Raw genomic sequence first — 15,427 nt, 5'->3', positions numbered from 1 at the left:
CAGTACAAAATTGACGATGCATTACCGTCAGCGAAATCAAACTTGTTGATCGCATCTGCCAGGCGGCTGGGGTCTAGCAAACATTGCTGAAGAAGGACGGATGGTAATGCGATTACGATGACAAGTCTTGATCGTGTTCAAGGAATCCGAAGCCTAGCAGCGTACAGATAACTTAATCTGGCATCTACAGAATTACAAATGTGGAACCTGAAGCTGGATCTTAATTGAACAGCTGGTCCGAGTTGTGCACAGGCCGGTAACAGATGCTGGACTGCTTCCATGGGGATACATGCAGCCATCAACCAAGCTGGTCTACAAGAATGATATGATATCGACATCATACAAAGAGAGATGACACTGTCAGATAGACACAAGTAGAACGGCGGGTTCATATATCATAGGGAACGTATTTGCAGACCAGCCGAGGTTTAGCCAAGGCTTCTAGCTGGGATGATGATGATGAAGATAGCTGAGACTCTAAGGTCATATAGTGTTCCATCAATATTATCAATTAGTATAATCTCACACAGCTTCTAAATTGAATCTAAATGAGTGTTGTTGTTAATAGACGCGTGCAGCCATTCATGGTTGTCGGGTTGAGTTGCCACTGGCCGGTTCCCTTTTTTTTTTTTTCGCTGCCGATGGGAATTTGGCGCAAAACTGGCAAGCGTTGGCAAAAGTCCGGGGGAGAAAAGAGAGTCTTCAAGCGGGCCCGAAGCTCTTCTCTCTTTCTTTCTCTTTTGCGGGCGCAACAACAATTTTAATCGCAATCCCAGCTCCAACCCCCACCCCTAATGCGGAGACTGTCTGGTGCCGAATTGCGTGTTTTGGTGCTATAGTCATTCGGCTCGCTTCTTTTCGCTTATCTGGCCCAGTGCATGGTAAGTTAACGAGAGCTTCTTTCCCATTTGCCTGCCCCGATCTGCCTGCCTCCCGAAACGCGCCCGCCCAACTCCGCTGCCTTCCCTTCTCCAGTCGGGGATTTGGCCGTTCGCACAAGAGTCGACGCTCGCAGAAAAGAAAAGAAGGTCCGGGATGGCCGTTGGATGTTACGAGATGGCAAACGTCTGTGGTGGTTGCGCCGTTGAAGTGCCACGTTTGGGCGACATGGAGGGAATTCCCTGACGGTCGCATTCAACGTCACCTGGGTTCCGATACCAGTACTGCCATCGGATCTGCAAATTTCGAGAAAGACCATCCTGCAGACTGCTCCGTTGAGTTTCTGGCCATCGACTCGAGAGTCGTGGCCTATGAAAGTCCTCCGATGCGCGGTCAAGCCGTGGAGCATCAACAGCAGCTCACTCCGTCGCGACCATGCGCAAACCCAGACGCCGGAACCCGTTGACTGTCCCTTACATTCACAGTCAGATAACACTTCGGGCGGCAGTTGCGGTGCTTTTGAGGGTGCATGGAATTTCTGGGCCGAGGTCTGGTCACTAACACGCCTGTCTTCCAGACTAGAGAAAATAGCACCTCGCGATCGTTGCACCCCTGCAAGTTCTTTCAGCCGCAGAGTTCTACGTGTCCTCGACAAGTCTTCCTCTCACTGTCGGTTTGATCTTATTCAACATTCATTTATTCAGTGTTCTCGAGCTCCCAAGTGAATATACTTCACCATTGAGATGGCCGACACTACAGATCCGACGAACACGTCGGGCGAGCCGCCTAACCCGGCTCCTGAATCGACCGAATTACCACCTGTTGAAACCACGCAGTCGACAACGACAGACCACTCCCTTTCACCGATAGACACATCTCTGCCTCCGATCGATTCTACTATGCCGGCAATGGACGATCACCTACCAAACCTTGATCATTCGCTGCCCCCGATCGATGCGACAATACCCTCCTTGCCGCCCATTGACACCTCGCTGCCACCACTGGACACCACACTGCCGGCTGCAGATGGGCATTTGCCGGGCGGAGAGCCTGACTTTTCCTTTCCTGACACCAAGTCGTTGACCAACGAAGGTCATATGTCGGAGCCTACGCATTCAGGACCAGGAACATCCAGCTTTGACTTTACCGAGCAATCCGGACAGTCATCTACGCCTGCTCCTACGTATCAGTCTCCTGTGAATGGCACCCCGCTGCAACAGCCAGCCCAGCAACATTCGCAACCACTGCAGCAACAACAACATCAGCCGCAGCCAGGGCAGCAGCAGCAGCAGCAGACGACGCCGGGTCACACCCCCCAACCGCAGCAGCCATATCATCAGCAATATGCGCAGCCACCGCAGCATTCACATTCACCCTCCCATCAGTCTACGCCTGCGCCACAACATACACCGTCGCAGCAGCCGCAGCAATATACGCCGGGGCAGCCACAGCCGCATCAGTATCAGCAGCAGCAACAGCAGCCGCAACAAGGATCGGACATGTACCACAACCACCAGAGCCATTCCCCCTCAATGAATGCGCCTTCGATGCAGCCCATGGATCATCATGCCATTTCGGGACAATCGTCGCAGATCCCCCAGGCACCTATTGGCTCACCGATGCCATCCAATATGCCTCCGATGCCGTCAGTGGGCCAGTACATGACCGGATACCCTACCAATGTCGGGCAAATGGGCATGAATGCAAACGCGCAGATGCGCTATCAGCTACCGGGAGATCCCAACAAGCTGTTGTCGGGCGGACGGCATAAGAAAGAGGTGAAACGTCGGACGAAGACGGGGTGTCTCACCTGTCGTAAGCGAAGAATCAAGGTACGTACCAGCAAATTATGACAGAAAGAAATTCGACCCCTCAGCAATAATTGCGACGGGATTGGAGGAAGAGAAAGGGGGATGCAGTTGAGTTTAGAAAAGGCACAGAGAGGCGGGGAGAGGAAGGAATGGCGGAGGGGCGGGCCTTTCGCTTGTGCAGCAGCAACCCCGCCGGTCGCTTGTTGTTGTTTGCGCCCACTCGCCTATCGCTGTGCTCCCCGCCTGCCTGCGCTGCCCTTTTTTCGCTGCCATCCCTCAACCTCCTTCCTCGTGCTTATTCTTCTGTTTTATTATTTTCCAAAGCTCTAGCAGACCACTCTCTGTCGGCTGAGACTTGCCACTGACCGTTATTATTAGTGTGACGAAGGGCATCCTGTCTGCCGCAACTGTGTCAAGAGCAAGCGTGAATGCTTAGGTTACGACCCAGTGTTTAAGCAGCAACCCACGCCTTCCGCCATTCAGCCTGCTCCCAATCCTCATCCTTCCTTGGTGGTCAATCCTCAGGATCCCTCCACTTCATATCCCGCTGCGCCTCCGGGTTACATGCCAGCTGCCTCCCAACCGTTTGCCCCGTCTGAGTCGCCTGCCCCGCCGAGTGAACGCTACGATTACGGCACTGCAATTGACCCATCGCTGGACGTGAACAACAATAACAACATGGCCAGCATTCAGCACGCCGTGGAGGGAGGTCTGCAGCCGACGGTCAATCCCGCCATGACAAGCACCAGCGCTACCCCGTCAGAGCCGACCAACGTCAGATGTAAGCTTCATCCAAGAGTGTTTTGCGGTACGTCTGTTAACTGTGAGCAGTAAAACAAGTTCAGATCAGCGACCTTCTCGCGCTACGCGGCATTCCGCCTCCTCCCCCTCACCCGATTACCTCCCTCCCGCCAAACCGTCTGGAAGAGATTCAGGCGGTCTTCCTGGCGACGTACGCCCCCGCCATTGACAAGTTCTTCGAGACTCGGTGGTTCCAGGAGAAGGCATTGACACATCTTTTGGCGAACGCGCAGCTCATGGCTGAGTACTCTGCGTTGATCGATGCGTTCAATGATCCCAACCTGGGCGATCCCAATGTGCTGGCGCGGTTGGAGAGCTTCGAAGCGTCGGTCGTCTGGAGCTCCATGACTTTGTGTCGCCATGTGATGAATGTCTCTACGGGAACTCAACCAGAATTCGATCTTTTGGCTGCTGCCAAGCGGTTGGATGTCATTGAGTCGATGATCACGGGAGAACACCTGGACTCGAACCCGCTGGCGCAGTTTCCAACCCGGGAGCCAGCGGCCAACCCTCCTTTGTTGCCCGATCAGCTGACGCAGCGCTCATTGGATTTCTGGAGCTCGATCGGACACTTCTTGACGCTGCATGACAACGAAGCTAGCTCGGCAAAGGAGATCGATGACACGCTCGCACGGTGTCGTACATTGCTGGATACCTTTGAGAACCGTGACGTGATCTACTCGATTGCCATTGCTCGGCATCTGGGCCAGCGGTGGGCGGATTTCCCACGCAGCTTCCCGCAACCAATCACGACCAACGAGAAGGACGCGGGGGCGAAGCTGTACGTGGCGCAGAAGTTCCTGGAGCAGGAAGCGGGCGGCAAAGGCACCACCCAGGTGATCAAGCGCATATGCGGCATGGTGGTTCGGTCCTGGATTGTCTCGCGGGAGTAGATCCGAGCCGGCTGGCATGCACTGACGATATCTATTTGCGACCTGTAATATGAAAAAGCGATTGGCGACTACCTTTGATGATGTTTAACTAGATTTTCCTTTCTCTTTACTTTGCTTTGCTCATTCATTGTTGCCAGCTTATTGTTCACATTTTCCCCAACTCTGGCCCAGATTGGATGGAATCGGTTGGTGGGCCATGCTTCTCTCTCTCCCAAACTGCGGACATACGGGGAAGCCGTCGCATCACGACTCCGGAGTTGATTCGCTTCAGTTTCGCTGCAGCTGGATGGCAGTTATCATGGCGTTATTACGGCTGCATTGCTGATAAGGTGGTGGTTTACATTCTTGTCGATTATCTATCTATATCATGGCTCAATTCGCCTGCTTGAATGGGGATTGCCTGACAAGCTGCGAGTTTTTTTTTTGCAGAAGAATGAATAATGAACATCTTGTATATATGTACCTGCGACTGGCACCCTCTATCGTAGTCTAGTGTATGTACTGTGTACAATATGGTATTCATAGATCCGCCTGCTCTGGGATCGGACTCTTCAACTTGCCCGTCTCCAGCGCCATGCGGACATTCTCAATCGCCCACTCCTCCATGCCAGTTTGCGTCTGCAGCCATAGCATTAGTACTCAGATAAATCACCATCATTACAATAGATAGTAAGGGAACACCCACCTCAACAGTCCAAGTACCCATATGCGGCACCAACAAGACATTCGGATTGCGGACCAAACCCGGATGCACCGTCGGCTCCTCCTCAAAGACATCCAACCCAGCGGAATACACCTTCCCACTATCAAGCGCCTGCACGAGCGCCTCCTCATCCATAACAGCACCGCGCGCAGTATTGACAACCACGACACCATCCTTCATCTTGGCGAACTCAGCCGTGCTGATAATATGGCGGGTATGTTTCTATCCATCGTCAGCACATACCCCCAACCCAAACCACCCAAAGGCCATTGGGGAAAAAGACACTCACATTCAACGGCAAATTCAAACTAACCACATCACTCTCCGCCAACAACTCATCAAAACTCACATACCTCGCCCCATCCGCCAACTCCTCACTCAGCTTCCTCCGATTATGATAAATCACCTGCATCCCAAACGCCTCCGCCTTCTTCTTCAAATTCCTCCCGATCCCTCCCATCCCCAGAATCCCCAGTACCTTACCCTGCGGATCATGTCCCAGTCGCGGCGCAGGCTGGCCCCGCCACTTGCCCTCGCGGAGGGCGTGCATGCCCGCGTTGAAGTTCCTCAACGCCCCGATAATCAGGAACATGTTTACGTCGGCGGTGGCGTCGTCCACGGCTGTGGGGACGTTGGAGATCCGGATGGGGGTTGGGGATCGTGCGCTGCATGCGTGCGGGTCGATTTGGTCGTAGCCGGCTCCTGCATTCAGAGCCATTCTTTAGTATATCTGTTTTTTAAGTAGTGGTGTTGGAGGGTTTATAGTGTATTGTATGTTAGGGAGGAGTGAGCATACCGCAATGAGCCAGATAAACCAACGACTTAGGCAACGCATTGACGAGTTCCTCGTCGACCAGACCGGTGATTTTCACGCTGTCGAAGGTGCGGTATGCGGCGATGACGCCGTCCAGGGCGCCCGATTGGCATTCTTGGATGAATTCGGTGCGGTTCGTGGCTGTTGGGCGGATAAGGTCGGCGATGTCGGAGAGGGAGGACCAGGTTTTGTGGGCGCTGTTAGAGATTATTCTTGTTAGTAGGTGGTGGTGGGTTGGTTGTTTGGAGGGGTAGTGTTTGGGTGCGGGGATGATGATGTGATGTGATTGATGGGTTGTGGAGGGTAGACGCACTGGATGATGTCTCCGAGGAGGAGGACTTTAGGTTTGGGGTCGCTGGAGCCCATTGTTTTTTATTTGTGTAACTGACTGATTATGGGTTTTCGTTAGGGAGTAGGAAGGAAGAGGACAGCAAGTGAGAGAAGTATTGGAGAGAGGTAAATGTCGTGGGGGGTGCCGAAGATAGATCCTCGGGCGGTTATATACCGAGTGGGGGTGGGACTCCACGAGGAGATTACTATTTGGGGAACGGGAATTGGCTTACAGGCTTTGGAGTACTGAGAGGGAGTGAAATTAAATGCCAGATAGGAAAGAAGAAAAATGAGAGAAGAATGGAAGGATAACAGTCTATACAGAACAGAGATAGGGAAATAACCCCCCACGGCCCCGCTCCCGTTATCGAGTTGACACTTCGGCTTCATCTCCGGTTGGTGCGATGTAGAGTATATAGAGACATCAATGGCTATAGTCAAGGATGACTGAGTGAGTCATACGAAGCGCCCTCATTATACAGACTAAGTAACTAACTCCACCAGAGTTTAGGGTGCGCCCTCCACCAACACGCGTGTCCAGTCGAACTTTCTCCATCGCTTCTGAAAGCCAGCCACCCGCCGATCTCCACCGCGATGCCAGCGTCCCTGCCGCTTAATCACATCCGGCGCCAGATCCAGCATTCCTCCGATGACTTCTCGGGCGAAAAGATCCCCCCGAGGCCAGCGGTTCTCATCCTCCACCACATGGCCCAGTCCGCCGTCTAGCTCAAACCATACATGGAAGTAGGGCATTTCCCGCGCAATCGACCGCCGGAAGGCACTCCGTCCCATACCTTGCTTGGACTTGGCTAGGGTGTCGATCAGCTTGCGGTGCTGGGACCACTCTGCGTCCGAGGAGAGGATGGCCTCCTTGAAGAAGGCCGGAGATGTCTCTCCGAGACTGTAGGGCAGAGGGACCACTTCCATGGCTGCGTGTCGCTTGCGATGCGGCTGAGCTGCGTTCTCGTAGAAGATCACGTCGCGGCCCTGGTCATGATACATGCGGGTGAGACTCTTCATGAAATTCCGGATTTCTTCCCATTCATCGTCATCGCACTCGAGTAGGTTCGTGCGGTGCTGGATGGGAACAATGGTGGCACAGCCCTCGTTGAGCTCGGGCTCCGTGGGAAGGGTGAGGAAGACCCGCGTTGCTAATGCCACTACGGGTGCAACGGGCGGCGTATTCGTGTCCTCGTGGTGGCAGAGAGGACAGTTGTCGAGGATGCGGTTCATCTTTTGCAGCTCGTTGATGGTGATGTTCTTGATGTCGATCTCGGATCGGTGCACACGTTTGGCCAGCTTGGAGGCATTGTCGTCCATGTATTCCAGGTCATTCTGTCTACGTTAGCATTGTATTCGTGAGTATTTTGGTAATGTACTCACCTCAAATTTCGAGTCTTTGGCAATTCGCTCCGCCATCCGTCGACCGTCGCCTCCAAATTGCCCCCGGGTGCGACGCTCTTCCTGGACCATGTCCTCGATTGTCATTTCGTCGTTATCCTCTACCTTGCCGCGTACACGGCCGCGCCGGTTATCAACCGCTTTCACTTCGTTCCGAGTGCCAGCCAGCATCCGGTTCTCCATGACGCCCAGAACCACCACATCGGATTCTTTCCGGTTTGACATGGCAGCTGCGGCTGCATTATAGCGCTCCTCGAGCTCGGCTGCATCTGGGGCGCGCTTGAGCTTGGCTTTCATCATTTGAGCCTTCAATCGGTTGAGAGCCGTCAGATCCAGATGTTGTGTCGTGTTTGGCGGTGGCACAGTTTCCATTGGTTTGCCCTGGCCCTGAGCATCGAGTTCCTTGCCGGGACTGCGGAGATTTTCGAGGGGATCGCGGTAGACATCCTCTTCCAGCTTTCTCTCCTGGAAGAGTTCACCCGTAGGCTTCTCCTTGCCCACGTAACCTTCACCGTACCGTTCGCGGCGGTCCAATTCTGCTTCTTCCTCCCGTGCATCATCAAACGATCGTAGGTCTCCAAACCGGTTCATGGCGACCTCCTCGACCGATTTGCCAGTCTCTTCTGCCTCCCGATAAACAGCCTTGAGCCTAGTCATTCTCCACTGAGCACCCTCATCACCAAACGTATAGTCCACCTCGTGCTGCGCTGGTTGTTCTTCAATCTCCTCCAGCACTTTGCCCTCCTTCAAATCGTGTAAATGGGTGTTGAGCTCCTTGCCGTGGATTTTCAGCTCAAAGTCCGCCTGCAGCATCTTCGGCTTTGGTTCCTCTTCCAAACGCGTCGTATTGCGTCTCTGAACGTAGTCGACATCAAGTCCATCCGGCTGCATCCAGGCATCTCTCTTCATGCGCGTAGGCTCTTCCTGTACGACTTCCTCCACCGGGGCAGGCGCGTCCGTTTCATCTCTGCTGTCGCGGTGTCGGCGCTTGTGTTCATGCTCACGATCATCTCCATGGTCAGTCGAGTGGCGCGATCGCTTATGGCGATGCCCGTCGTCCTCGCTACGCCGCGAATCCCGGCGTCTCTCATGGTCGCGCTCTCTCGACCTGGACGAGCGGTGACGACGGTGGTGGTGGTGTCTGCGCTCTCGGCTGCGGTCACGGTCACGGTCACGGTCACGGTCACGGTCACGGTCACGGTCACGGTCACGGTCACGGTCACGGTCGCGGTCGCGGTGATGGCGATGCCGACTCCTGTCGCTCTTCTCGCGTCTGTGTTCCTGCTCCTCCGCTAGCGATTTTTCGAAATCCTCGAGTGTCATTGTGGTGGTTGAGCTGCTGAGGAAAGAGAAATGAGGAAGAAGCGAAGAAAAGGCTGCGGACGGAATGACGTCTGGGCGGTCCAGACTCCACCGGAGCCGATCTCTCCATCCCCGCGACGCAACATTTTCCTTTTTCTTCGGCTCCCCGCTTCACTTGTTCGCCGTCAACACCACCCTATCCGGACTTGTCTGAAGCTTTTAGCTTGTCGAGCTTCACATAAACCACTGTTGAGCTTGATAGCTTTGCCGTTACAAATCTTTCATCATGGCGCAATCACCGGTGGCCGTCGTCTGCGTCGGCATGGCAGGTATGCCGATACTGCTCTCCCATCTCAATTTCATCTTCTGACGAGCTCTCTTACCTAGGCTCCGGAAAGACGACTTTCATGCAGAGAATCAACTCGCATCTCCACTCGAAGAAGAAGGTTCCCTACGTGCTGAACCTGGACCCCGCCGTCTACTCCGTTCCCTTCGAGAGCAACATTGACATCCGCGACTCCATCAACTACAGAGAAGTCATGAAGCAGTACAACCTCGGCCCCAACGGCGGCATTCTCACCTCCCTCAACTTGTTCGCTACGAAGGTCGACCAGATCATCGCCCTGTTGGAGAAGCGCACCGCCCCGAATCCGAGCAACCCCTCCGCCAAGCCCATTGAGCACATCCTCGTCGACACCCCCGGACAGATTGAGGTGTTCGTATGGAGCGCATCTGGAAGCATTCTCCTCGAGACCCTGGCATCTTCCTTCCCCACCGTCATCGCCTATGTCATTGATACCCCCCGCACTAGCTCCACCAGCACATTCATGAGCAACATGCTCTACGCCTGCAGTATCTTGTACAAGACCAAGCTGCCGATGATCCTTGTCTTCAACAAGACCGACGTGCAGGATGCCGAGTTTGCCAAGGAATGGATGTCCGACTTCGATGCGTTCCAGCAGGCGCTGCGGGAAGAAGAGGAGTCGGGTGCGTTTGGTGCAGAGGGTGGAGCCGGTGGCTTCGGCGCTGGAAGTGGATACATGGGATCGCTACTGAACAGCATGAGCTTGATGCTTGAGGAGTTCTATCGCCACTTGAACGTCGTTGGTGTGAGTTCCATGACGGGTGATGGTATTGATGAGTTTTTCGCTGCCGTGGAAGAGAAGCGCCAGGAGTTCGAGCGTGACTACAAGCCTGAGCTGGAGCGCAAGAAGAAGGAGCGCGAGGAGACCAAGGCCGCCCAACGGGAGTTGGAGCTGGGCAAGCTAATGAAGGATATGAGCGTCTCCAGCTCTAGTCGTCAGCGCAAGGACGAAGCCGAGACCGTCAGTGAAGCGGAAGAAGAGGCAGAAGATGCGGCTGGTCAGGGAGGGTTTGACGACGATGACGATTCCGATGATGATGGATATGGTGGTGCTCCCCCAGCGGGTAACGATGAAGGACTCTCACAGCGGTACAAGGATGCGCTGGCAGATCAGAGCGCTCCTTCGGATGCGGATCACAGTTTCGCCAGATACCTGCGCAAGAGCAACATTAACTAGGAAGGAAATGATCTCGCGGGACATGCATTTTGACTCTACATATATCGGTGTACGAAGGCGTTGATATTGGCTTATCATCATGAATAAATGATTAGAATTTAATTCAAAAGCATACTCTTCGACTGACCAGTTCTCAGTGGAGTTCGTAGATGGCAAAGTCCATAGTTAGGTGTGACTGATAATCATATCAAATCCATCTAGCTAATATAAATTCCATTCCCAGGCCAATAGGCTCAAAGACAGTTTAATGACGTGGAACTGCATATCATCGCAGATTAAGTAGCCTTAAGATCTTGGCTCTCCCGTTGCGGAACGGGACACCAACATCGTTCACGAGACCAGTCAGTCAGAACACCATCACACAGCCAACACTTTCAATCCATTCCAAATCGCAATAATCCCTGCATTCAATCAAACCTGGATTGAATAACAAAGCAACGGTGCCTGGATTGCTGCGCTGGATGAGTCAGCCGTAGATCTGCCAACTGGGAATGAATGACATCATGGGCGCTTGAGCTAGCAATGACCTCACGAGCTCTACTTATAAGTTAGGTATCGCTCGGCAGTTCTCAGCTACTTCAATTGTTGGTTCCTTTACTCAATTCCAATTTTAACGTTGATACTACAATCCATCACGAACCACAATCAGAAACATATCAGATCTACAACCATGGACGTAAGCTAAACCAATCCCCTACCCCCCCACCAAATCTCTTCACAAATTAACCATGAGCAACAGGTATTCTACGCCTACACCTACTCAACAGCGGGCTGGCTCTCCCTCCAGAGCGTCGCTCTAATCGCCGTGCCCGAAATGATGACCACAATGCTGGAACAAGAAAGCAGACAGCCATCCTGTACCTCCCCTCCCCTTCACCTATCACCACTCCCAGTAACCCAAACTAACATCATCACAGCAATTGAAACCTACCTCTCTCGCTGCCTGGGCATGAGCCTCCTCACAATCGCCATCCTAACTGTCATGCTGACCGGCTCCATCCCCCTCACGGCGTCCATCACCGACCCCGTCACAACCGATGACTCTGATCCCAAGGCGCCCTACGCGGTGCCGACGATGCAAGTGACCACCATCTTCCACTTTATTTCGGCCGGGTATGCGTACGCCTGGTTCGCGGATAAGGGCCAATTGGCGTTTGGGGTCGGGATGGTGGTGTCGGGGGCACTGGCTTCGTTAGGTATCTGGTGTGCGCTTTTTGCCAGCAGTAATGGGAAGATTAGTCGGAAGACCGGGGCGGATAAGAGGACCACGGGGTTTCCCTTCAAGAATAGGGAGGCGGAGAAGAAGCATGGGAAGGGGTTGTAAGGGGTTTTGATGTGGTGTGTTTGTTATGGATGGTGTTATTTAGGTGGTGTTGATGGTGATTTTGATGGTTGAAGATGCGGTTAGAGATGGGGAGATGTTACTGTATGCATTAACTGCATAGTGCTGACATTGCACAAAATGAACAAAGATAATTTTGATATGATTGATTTATCAGCTGTGCAGCTAAAGAGGACTTTATCAGTAGTCATCTAGTATAGGTAGGTAGCCTTAGCTTAACGCTGAGCCATGCACTTAACACAATAAAAGTAGGGACGCGTACATACCCCAAATCCTCCTCACCAACCAAATCCCGAACATCAGATACGTCTAACAAAGTCCGCATCCTATCAACGGGGCATTCCAGCTCTGATATACCCTTCAGAGTTATAATAATGCTCACGCTAAACCCAATCTGTATGAAAATTATAAACATCTGATTGGCCCACTCGCTAATGACATCATAGGGGCCATACGCTATACCCGTTTTGAGATGGTGCGATATCTATACCTCAGAATAGATCTTTCGATAGGGTCTGTTTTCACGGTGAGAATTGGAGGAATTGGGTGATGGGAGGGTATAAAGAGGTGAGCAGGAGAGGTAGGATGGATGGAGAGAAGCAGAGTTTTATTCTTTCGTCCTTCAACTATTGTCCTTCTTTCTATACCTATACATCTGTCTGGATTCAGTGTGCAGTCGCTCGTTACATTCATACTTTTCTATCTATATCGCTACTACTTCTATACCTCTGAGAGGGTTATACTACAACTGAATTACTTTTGTATTCATTAAACTACGACTATACATACTGCTACAGAACAGTGAGTCTCCCACCCACTCACCCTAAAAACCATCTCTAACCCTCACCTCTCACAGTCCCCACGACAATCTGCCTCGTGCACTACCACCTCTCCCTCCCACACAAGAAATCAATCAAAATGGTCTACATCGCCAAAGAAGCCATTATCTTCTTCGTCATCCTCGGATGCGTGGTAGTCTCTGTCTTCGGCTACTCTATCCATTACCTTGCGACTAATGGGTTCTACGGTGAGGAGAGGAACCTCGACTTCCCTCCAGAGCAGAGGATATACATGCGTCAGTTACGACTAAGGGATTTGCATTGGATGGCTAGAGATAATGGAATCAAGATTGCGAGTAATACGTCGCCGGTGTAGGGCTTATGGTCTGGTCCTCTTTCTCGGGTTATGGTTATGTGTGATGGGACATTGATGGAGTTTTATGGTTGGGGTGTTAGGGTTATACTTGTTGCTTGTTTGGTATGTATTGGGTTTTGGAATAGAAATGCATTTTTGTTATTAGGATATAGCTGGACGTTTGCATGAAGGGTATTTTGTTTCTAGGATAATGTTCATCTGTGTCTTTGAGATTTATCAATGCGATTTCTCACATGAGATACTATTATCCATCATCTCATTCCGACTCCATATAGTACAGTGCTGGTTCTCGATGATATATCCCGAGCATATCATTTAATGATCAAGAGGTATTCAACACCAGTAGACGTAAACAGGGTCGACTCATCTCACCAGAAATATCTAGTAGCAGGCTTCGCAACTATAGCCATTGCTTTCCGCTTGCTAGACAACGCACAAGCTAACCATAACGACTGCTAAGCAAGCCATACTGATAAAAATTCACCATGTAATGAACGAATATATGCTACTAGCCGAACATGATGCTCGACCGCCACAACCCCTTTACATCTAGACCCCCTCCCTCCTTGTGATGGCAGTATTCACCAATGAATACTAAACTAAACCGCCCTCACACATAAGCAACCCCCAACACTCATAGAATCAACTGCCACCCACCCCCCCATCCATCACCCAACTAACAGACAACCCCCTGCACCACCCCCCGACCCCCGCCCAATAGTAATATACCCCTCGGGCGTCGGCGAAGACACACTAGTCAAGAAGCTATTCGACTTACATCCGGACACATTCGCATTCACTGTATCCCACACGACCCGCGCACCACGGGTCGGCAAAATCCACGGCAAGAATTACTTCTCTATAGAGAAGGCAATGTTCGGGGACCTCGTTTCCCAGGACGCCTTCGTGGACTATGCCACCTTCGGTGGGAACTAGTATGGCACAAGCAAGAGAACGATCTCGGATCAAAGGAGAAAGGACGGTTGATTGTGCTAGATATCGAGATGAACGGTGTGAAACAGATGAAGGCAAATCCCAGTATCGATGCTCGGTGTGTTTTTATTTAAGCCACCGAACTTTGAGGCGCTCGAGGTACGGCTTCGGGGGCGTATAGGGAGTTGGAAGGGTTTGTGTTTGCGGGTAAGGGTATGTAGTAGTTGGATATGATGTGTGATATGTTGCTTTGTTGACATGTTCTATGGGATAGAGAGAGGTAGACAGACATTAATACTGCAAGGTGTTGCTAGCCACGCAAGACTGCCTGTCAAGTCCCTGGCTATTCCTACAACGTCAAATACTATTTAAGAATCCTTGGCCGGTTTCTATCATTACTGACCCTCTCAGCACCCAGCCCCCCTGTGTAAGAACAGATGCAATAAACTCATATCTCATGCTCATAACTCATGCATACACCCTCAACCCTAAATCACAGAATCAAGAGTAGAAAGACAATCAAAGCCACCAACTCCCCAAACACCACCGCTATACCCACACAATGCAAGAATCACCCTCAAAACAACTTCTCCTCGACATCTCTCTCATCAAATGGATCTCCGAACTCATCTATACCATCCACTAATTAGCACATCCCAACCCAACCCATACCAACTCAGCCATGGAAGTCCAAATATCAACAACATACCCAGATTGAAATCATGATCAACCACGTACTCCATCGCGCGCTGATACTCCTCCTCTGCCCTTTTATTCATCCACGCCGCGCCCGGCGCATCCATTTGCTGTGCCTGCTGTTGCTGTTGCTGTACCTGCAGAGTTGTCTGCGTCGCGAGCGGAGAGTCAATTAGGCTCTGGTTGAAGGCCATCTGTCCCTGGGTGTTCAGAGTAGCGGTTTGTGTTTGAGAGCCGGGCGGGGAGAGTTCTGAGCCGCCGAAGGGAGGAGGACGCGGGTTGGTGAGCTTGTTGGTTGGGGTGCGGGTACCCGGGTGAGAGTCTTCGGAGAGGCCATGGGATGATTCCGGGGAGGAAGCCATTTGGGAGTCGCCGTCTGGGTCTGTGATGGTTGGTTATGGTTAATGAGGTGTGTGGGTGGTGGGGAGACAGGTGGAGGTTGGTTGTATGTGATGGCAGCGGGGAACTGTGTGGAGGGGCTGGTATGAGCACAAACCGGTAGCCATGATATATGATTTTATCAAGTAAGTAATGTAAGCTAATCAATCAAGCAATAGCTGCAACAGAAAACAACAAAGCGAGACAATTCGTTGATGTGCAGTTGAGATGGAAATGTAGGATCGGGGATAAGTTGAGGTCGGCGATCTTAACTAAGCACAAGGCGGCAACCGCCATTTTCCTCCGCTTTTCTGAACTCCTCCTCCAACTAGACGATTTTCTTCCCCTCGTCTTACTTACCCCTCGGCCATTCCCTCCTTTAAACTAAGCCACCCGACTAATACATTGGACTTGTTCTTTTTGGTTTACTTGCTAGACCCCACTGACT

At 52.0% G+C, this 15,427-nt stretch overlaps 8 protein-coding genes across 8 annotated transcripts; 5 read left to right on the top strand and 3 right to left on the bottom strand.

The window, feature by feature from the left end:
* Positions 1 to 1,378: 1,378 nt before the first annotated feature.
* Positions 1,379 to 4,472, top strand: BO87DRAFT_83028 (putative C6 finger domain protein). Its single transcript, XM_025629606.1, has 3 exons — positions 1,379 to 2,711; positions 3,069 to 3,471; positions 3,522 to 4,472. The coding sequence occupies exons 1-3, from the start codon at positions 1,623 to 1,625 to the stop codon at positions 4,382 to 4,384; spliced, it is 2,355 nt and encodes a 784-aa protein (XP_025484930.1). The 5' UTR covers positions 1,379 to 1,622; the 3' UTR covers positions 4,385 to 4,472.
* A 360-nt stretch (positions 4,473 to 4,832) lies between these two features.
* BO87DRAFT_372596 (D-mandelate dehydrogenase-like dehydrogenase) lies at positions 4,833 to 6,342 on the bottom strand. The gene is made up of 5 exons (XM_025622330.1): positions 6,215 to 6,342; positions 5,884 to 6,098; positions 5,377 to 5,789; positions 5,070 to 5,309; positions 4,833 to 5,002 (listed from the first exon to the last, which is right to left on the bottom strand). Exons 1-5 carry the CDS (start codon positions 6,265 to 6,267, stop codon positions 4,904 to 4,906), a joined length of 1,020 nt encoding a protein of 339 aa, XP_025484929.1. The 5' UTR covers positions 6,268 to 6,342; the 3' UTR covers positions 4,833 to 4,903.
* A 232-nt stretch (positions 6,343 to 6,574) lies between these two features.
* Positions 6,575 to 8,961, bottom strand: BO87DRAFT_455228 (putative cell cycle control protein (Cwf19)). Its single transcript, XM_025628624.1, has 2 exons — positions 7,615 to 8,961; positions 6,575 to 7,566 (listed from the first exon to the last, which is right to left on the bottom strand). The coding sequence occupies exons 1-2, from the start codon at positions 8,953 to 8,955 to the stop codon at positions 6,739 to 6,741; spliced, it is 2,169 nt and encodes a 722-aa protein (XP_025484928.1). The 5' UTR covers positions 8,956 to 8,961; the 3' UTR covers positions 6,575 to 6,738.
* On the top strand, positions 8,912 to 10,583 carry BO87DRAFT_372594 (putative ATP binding protein; the record flags this gene model as incomplete). Its single annotated transcript, XM_025622329.1, has 2 exons — positions 8,912 to 9,263; positions 9,322 to 10,583. Coding segments are annotated over exons 1-2 (1,193 nt in total), but the record flags the coding sequence as incomplete, so codon positions are not given.
* Positions 10,584 to 10,825: 242 nt separating this feature from the next.
* Positions 10,826 to 11,943, top strand: BO87DRAFT_372593 (uncharacterized protein). The gene is made up of 3 exons (XM_025622328.1): positions 10,826 to 11,151; positions 11,215 to 11,332; positions 11,393 to 11,943. The coding sequence occupies exons 1-3, from the start codon at positions 11,146 to 11,148 to the stop codon at positions 11,797 to 11,799; spliced, it is 531 nt and encodes a 176-aa protein (XP_025484926.1). The 5' UTR covers positions 10,826 to 11,145; the 3' UTR covers positions 11,800 to 11,943.
* A 530-nt stretch (positions 11,944 to 12,473) lies between these two features.
* On the top strand, positions 12,474 to 13,076 carry BO87DRAFT_455226 (uncharacterized protein). Its single transcript, XM_025628623.1, has 2 exons — positions 12,474 to 12,618; positions 12,674 to 13,076. The coding sequence occupies exon 2, from the start codon at positions 12,736 to 12,738 to the stop codon at positions 12,970 to 12,972; it is 237 nt and encodes a 78-aa protein (XP_025484925.1). The 5' UTR covers positions 12,474 to 12,618; positions 12,674 to 12,735; the 3' UTR covers positions 12,973 to 13,076.
* Positions 13,077 to 13,703: 627 nt separating this feature from the next.
* BO87DRAFT_438643 (uncharacterized protein) lies at positions 13,704 to 14,118 on the top strand (the record flags this gene model as incomplete). The annotated part of the gene is made up of 1 exon (XM_025627895.1): positions 13,704 to 14,118. A coding segment is annotated over one exon (336 nt), but the record flags the coding sequence as incomplete, so codon positions are not given.
* A 186-nt stretch (positions 14,119 to 14,304) lies between these two features.
* Positions 14,305 to 15,207, bottom strand: BO87DRAFT_372590 (uncharacterized protein). Its single transcript, XM_025622327.1, has 3 exons — positions 15,098 to 15,207; positions 14,615 to 14,983; positions 14,305 to 14,535 (listed from the first exon to the last, which is right to left on the bottom strand). The coding sequence occupies exons 1-3, from the start codon at positions 15,105 to 15,107 to the stop codon at positions 14,483 to 14,485; spliced, it is 432 nt and encodes a 143-aa protein (XP_025484923.1). The 5' UTR covers positions 15,108 to 15,207; the 3' UTR covers positions 14,305 to 14,482.
* Positions 15,208 to 15,427: the final 220 nt, after the last annotated feature.

Source organism: Aspergillus neoniger (assembly GCF_003184625.1).
Source record: "Aspergillus neoniger CBS 115656 unplaced genomic scaffold BO87scaffold_2, whole genome shotgun sequence".
In the NCBI taxonomy this organism is placed as follows: Eukaryota; Fungi; Ascomycota; class Eurotiomycetes; order Eurotiales; family Aspergillaceae; genus Aspergillus; species Aspergillus neoniger.
The sequence above is the reverse complement of the archived record's forward strand: the minus strand, read 5'-3'. Positions and strand labels throughout refer to the sequence as shown.